The sequence below is a fragment of the Nicotiana attenuata genome, chromosome 6, assembly GCF_001879085.1.
Source record: "Nicotiana attenuata strain UT chromosome 6, NIATTr2, whole genome shotgun sequence".
NCBI lineage: Eukaryota > Viridiplantae > Streptophyta > Magnoliopsida > Solanales > Solanaceae > Nicotiana > Nicotiana attenuata.
Window position 1 is genome coordinate 76,037,723 of NC_031994.1, and position 5,568 is coordinate 76,043,290.

General features: G+C 35.4%; 1 protein-coding gene across 1 annotated transcript; it reads right to left on the bottom strand.

The window, feature by feature from the left end:
- LOC109227243 lies at nt 309-4,631 on the bottom strand. Its single transcript, XM_019392328.1, has 9 exons — nt 4,104-4,631; nt 3,803-4,014; nt 3,278-3,459; nt 2,743-3,027; nt 2,612-2,670; nt 2,468-2,504; nt 2,293-2,364; nt 1,264-1,588; nt 309-1,024 (listed from the first exon to the last, which is right to left on the bottom strand). The coding sequence occupies exons 1-9, from the start codon at nt 4,210-4,212 to the stop codon at nt 641-643; spliced, it is 1,665 nt and encodes a 554-aa protein (XP_019247873.1). The 5' UTR covers nt 4,213-4,631; the 3' UTR covers nt 309-640.

Below are 5,568 nucleotides of genomic sequence, written 5' to 3' on the forward strand. Positions count from 1 at the left end.
GGGGCCCAACATCGGTAACAATAAATTGGGATGGGCGTGGCTCTGATACCATGATAAGAATGGGCTTTGGGCCTAACTCAACCCCAAAAACCTACCTCCACAATGGATTCTGGCATCCAATATTGTCTTTAACTCTACATTTTGGCCATCAAAATATAGTTAGCCACAAAAAGAACAAAGTAAATAGAACCTAACATTAAAAAATAGCAAAGACAATGTTCAGGTCAACTTGCACGCTCCTCAAATTATTCTATCACATATACTTCTTTGCCGATCAAGGCTTAGGCAAATGAGATTACCGACCGACACGTAACACATTACACATTCTTATAAATTACTGAACCATATGTAACGTAGACACTTACCCTGTACTTGTGTTAGTGTTCCCTTCCTCCGGTCACTCAAATGACAAACATTAATACTGCAATCTAGTGGCTGGTTTACTAACACAAAACTACAATGGCTATGACTGAAACACATTGATTGTTCAACCCTTAAAAATTTTGGGAACCTCAACATACAATACACCTTAGGCTCTTTGAACTGCCATCAGTGTTTCAGTATATACAAAAAATCCAATACAACTTACAACAAAAACAATACATCTCTCAGCTAGTAGTATTGCAAAAAGTGAACCAGACTACTCTTGAATTGGTTTATCCTCTTCAATTCCTTCATCAAGTTTGTGCATATGCTCTTTTTTATAGACACGGTGGCGCCTCTCTCTCGCGTATATGATCCAGAATGTAAGAGAAAGTAGCACTGCAACAGTTACCATCACTAGCCCAACATACACTCCTTTGCTATATTGCAGTAGACCAGGGCAATGTATATTATATATGTCACCAAAAGTTTGCCTAACAAAATCACAATCTTGCAGGTCAATCAAGAATGGACCATAATTGTACAACCCATAGCTCACATTTACAGCAGCAGCCATCTGACTGTAGAGAGTTGGAGTCAAACGGCCCGGTGTGACACAAATGCCACTCGGGGAAACTTGACAAACATAGTTGTTCAAAACCTGCATTGTACGAAAACTAAATATAATCAAAACGAGTTTAAGTTATATATACTGACACTGTCCGTGCACAGAACTTAATCAAACTTTATCATCTTTGTCAAGCAGATAGTCGCTCTTTTCTTATTGTCAAACATGGAGGATGTACTCAGAGTCTCAGACTAAGTTAGACATGATTATTAATTTCCAAGGAAACTTCAAGAACATCGAGGCTGGAAATATTGTTAAGCAAATAATACTACCTGAGTTGCATTATCTAAGTCCACTTCAGCAGGAGAACAGGTGTGAGACGTTAAGTCAGGATTAAACAGATTGCAAAGGATTGGCAGCAGAGGTCCTGATTGATTGTAGTAGAAAGGAGCAAAGTTGGGAGAGAAATTGATGTTAGAGACATTTGTAATCACCTGGTTGACAATATCAACCAGGTTATAATTCACTTCCTTGCTTTTGGTTAATGTCTCTTGTGCAGTGGCATAGTCCGCGCAAGGCAATATGTCATCTAAAGTTGTATGAGCAGTGGGGTTTTGGATCCACTGATTCATTGCTACACAAGTGTCTGCAGTCACGCTGAAACGTTAAACAGTTAACAATTTGAGTTGTTTCACAAACTGGATTTTCATAGACAAGATAGATACAAATTAGACTTGAAAAGACTCATAAAAGAATAGTAGATTGTCATTAACCATTACAACAAAGACCTACTATTGAGTAATCACTCTTTTTCATCATGTTGTCCTCCCAATTAGTTTCTGTATGAGATCTGATGCGATATTATGCCCATCGAATATATAAGTAGTTACAACCCCCCCCCCCACCCCCCTAAGACTTAAAGTTTTCGATGAACAAGATAAGTACAAAAAAAAAACTGCCTGCAGAGATAATATTCAAATCTCATTGCATGTTAATCACTTCTAGAATGAGAGTGCTAGTTTAAGCCCTCTGAAAGATTCTTACACAGTATTTTAGTAATACCGATTCCTAAAGAAGCAATTAGGAAGCACCAGTCGAAAGAACGACTACCAAGGCAGACAGCGTGCCTAAACTCCACACCACCAGCCCACCCCTCATTTTCTTGTATTGGTGAATAGCTGCAGAAATCAGAACTTATTTTAACTCCAATATCATGTTAGGGATTAACTCGCTTTTATCCTGTTTCTAGGAGAAGCTGTATCCATAAGACGAAGATTTGCCTAATCTGATAAGAGATATCATAACTAGCTCGCAGCAGCCTTGTGAAACAGAAACCATAAGGGAAACTTATCAATGCTTACTTGTGGAGAATAAGAAATATCCCACATAAAATTAATGTCCCAGTGACAAGAATCCATCCAAATATCACCAAACTGCACAAATAGAAGATGAGATCTTTCATTGAGAAAGAAGTACAGAGGAAAAGTATGGAAAGACAAGATACATAACTGTGTAGTAACGCAAATGTAAACTCACATGTAAACAAGAACCTGCATTCCGAACATTGAAAATACTGGAAGGAGAAAAGACAACCACATCAAATTTATTCGCATAAAATATGAAGAACCATTCAAATTTATGACATGTAAAAAATCTAGTGACTGATCAAGTTAATCTTACCAAATCCAAGAACTATCAATAGAAGCATAAGAGCAGATAGAATGATAAGAGCCACTCTCCTGCAAAAATGCAGCAACAGGCATTTTAGAGATACGAAATGAAAGAACATTCTTGAAATGCCATTCACTTACACTGATTGTATCAGGTGTTCTATGTCACCCTTATTATCAGCTGTTTTAGTGGAAAGGGTACTAGCAGAAGAAGTAATCTTCATTTGGATGTAATCAATGTCTGTTTGGACATTAGCAGGTATCGAAATGTTATCCACTGTGAGCTGTTTGGCAGCAGCTAGATAAACAGACACATTCATAAGATTATCAGCTGTGGCATTTGCCTGATGCTCCACATAGTCCAATGTGTTAATTGTACTGCTGTGAAACTTTTCCTGGCCTGTGTACAAAATGAAACATCCAATGCTGCGCATCGAAAAGCAAATACAAATGTGAGAATCAAACTCCAAAAGAGAAAGCTGATATAACTGTGTGAATATGCATGTTTGAATGGGAAATTGTTTAGAGTTTAATTTCTGTATACTGACACCATTATAAGAATTTTTACACTATCATGTCACCTAAAAGATACAATATAGTAAGTAACATGGAAAATAAGGCATTTAACTGCGACAATATATTGAATATATATATTGACAGAGAGATGAATTAATACATTGCAGCAATGATAAATAGTACGAGGAATATGAGGGAAAGAGCATAAGCCATTCGAGAGTATCCATAAGGTTCTCTTCTACAGCAACGGTAGCAGAGACCGATGAGCAATAAGCAAACGCCAAAGATCACAAACCAGACCAGCGCAGCGATAAAGAATGGAACTGCTGTATATGCCACAGACTGCATAGAAACAAATTATAGCATGAAAAACCAATTGAAAGAAATTTCTTTTAATGCAACTAGAAATTATAGAATCAAGTGAAAAAAGAAGGGCAGCCCGGTACACTAAGCTTCCGCTATGTGTGGGGTCTATTATATGCAGTCTTACCCTGCATTTGTGCAGGAGACTGTTTCCATGGCTAGAGCCGTGACCTCCTGGACGACTTAGGGGCTCCCCTTCAAATTATAGAATGTGACTCAACTTTACCAACCTGTTGAAACTGTTTCTTCACCTACATTTTATAGTTTGGCAAGATTTACAATTATCTAAATTACAAGAAAGGTAAAAATCTTGAAAACTTACAGCCCAGTAATGGCGGTCATTGATGTTCCAACCTCCGGTATATCTCTTAAAACCATTTAAAGGGTCTTTTCTATACGTTCTCTTAGGAGCCAATATAAGTGAAGAGCTCAAAACTGGAGGCTCAGCAATATTGGGAGCTTCAGCAAATAACCTATTTGTACCCCTTGAAAACATGACCACATCATCTTCATTATTCCCCTCCCTATATTCATCTAAAATAAAAGATCTTCAAAACATAAGTTGGAAATAAAAGAGAGAAATTTTAACATATATATAGAAAGTAAAAGAAAAGGCTAAGTACCTGATATGGGTGGTGATTGAAAATGAGACTCTGCTCCTCCATTGTTAAAGGAAGAGAAAATGATGAAAATGGTTAAAAGAGAAAATAGCATTGGCGTTTTAGGTAACATTGTGATAGTGAGTTAATGATTCTTGTTCCTTAATGAGATTTCTTGATAGAGAAAGTGTAACTGAGCTCAAAAACTTCAGAAACTTGTGCAGGTTGAAACTGTTCAAAAGTATGTATGAAAAGCAAATGCGTTTACACAGACAATTGAACAAATGAGAGATATGCAATTGAAAAATTATTACATTAACTTTTACACTATCAATATTTTAATGTGTCATAACAACATTTCATAATTTTGTAAGTACTAATCTCCCATATTATAAACAGTTACGTATAATTATATCTCAAGTGATCTCATAGGGTAAAAAGAATTTCACAATGTCAGTGTAACAAAATTTAACTTGAGTTCAAAAGTCTGGAAGCATAATAGGGAACCTGGAGAAAACATGTCCATTGCCCATAATTTAAGGACACTGTATATATTCCAGACTATTGTATAATCATTTCCTATTTCACCACTATATATATACAGGGTTGGCAAATGGGCGTTTCGTATCGCATATGGGTGGATCGAAAACGGATAATGTAAAAACGGATAAATTATCTGACCCGACCTATATTTAATACGGATAAGAAACAGGTTAACCTGGCTTCTTCACTTTTAAGAGAATTCCTAGTCTCCCAAACTTGTGGAACCCCTAATTTGACATTTTACAAATGTAAAAGTTAAATCCATTAGTTATCCATTTTCTAAATGAATAATATGATTTCTATCCATATTTAATCCGTTTTTAAAAAGTTTGTTATCCAATTCATTTTTAATGGATACTCCCCCGGTCCAAAATAAGTGATTTTTAGCTGTTTTTCACACAGATTAAGAAATCCACATTTTAGCATTAATTAGCAATGAAATTGACCATATTAATCTTTGTTATCTCTTCACATAAATACTCCTAACACTATTTACTCCAACGGCAATGTAGGAAAAAAAATAATTAATTTATTCTTGAAATTCGAAAAAATCACTTATTTTGGACCACAAAAAAAGGCCAAAAAATTACTTATTTGGACCGGAAGTAGTAATATGGATGAATAACTATTTTTCTTTTAATCATTTTGCAACCACTAACTATCTCTGACAAAAAAGTTCATACTCAATTAATTGATTTCTCTGTTAGGAAAGAAATAGAATTATATTAGTAGTAGACGAGTAGTTAATTTAGGACTATAAACTATCTGCACTATAGTTTAACATATAATTATAAACTGGAACATCTTAACTTAAGTAGTTAAATTATATGAATGCTAAAACGTCACACAATTAATCGGGTCCAAATTAGAAAAGTAATACTCCGTAGTTATTGTCACATTAAGCAATTAATATATTAAAGTTGTGTTTTTTGTTGAAACAGACCTA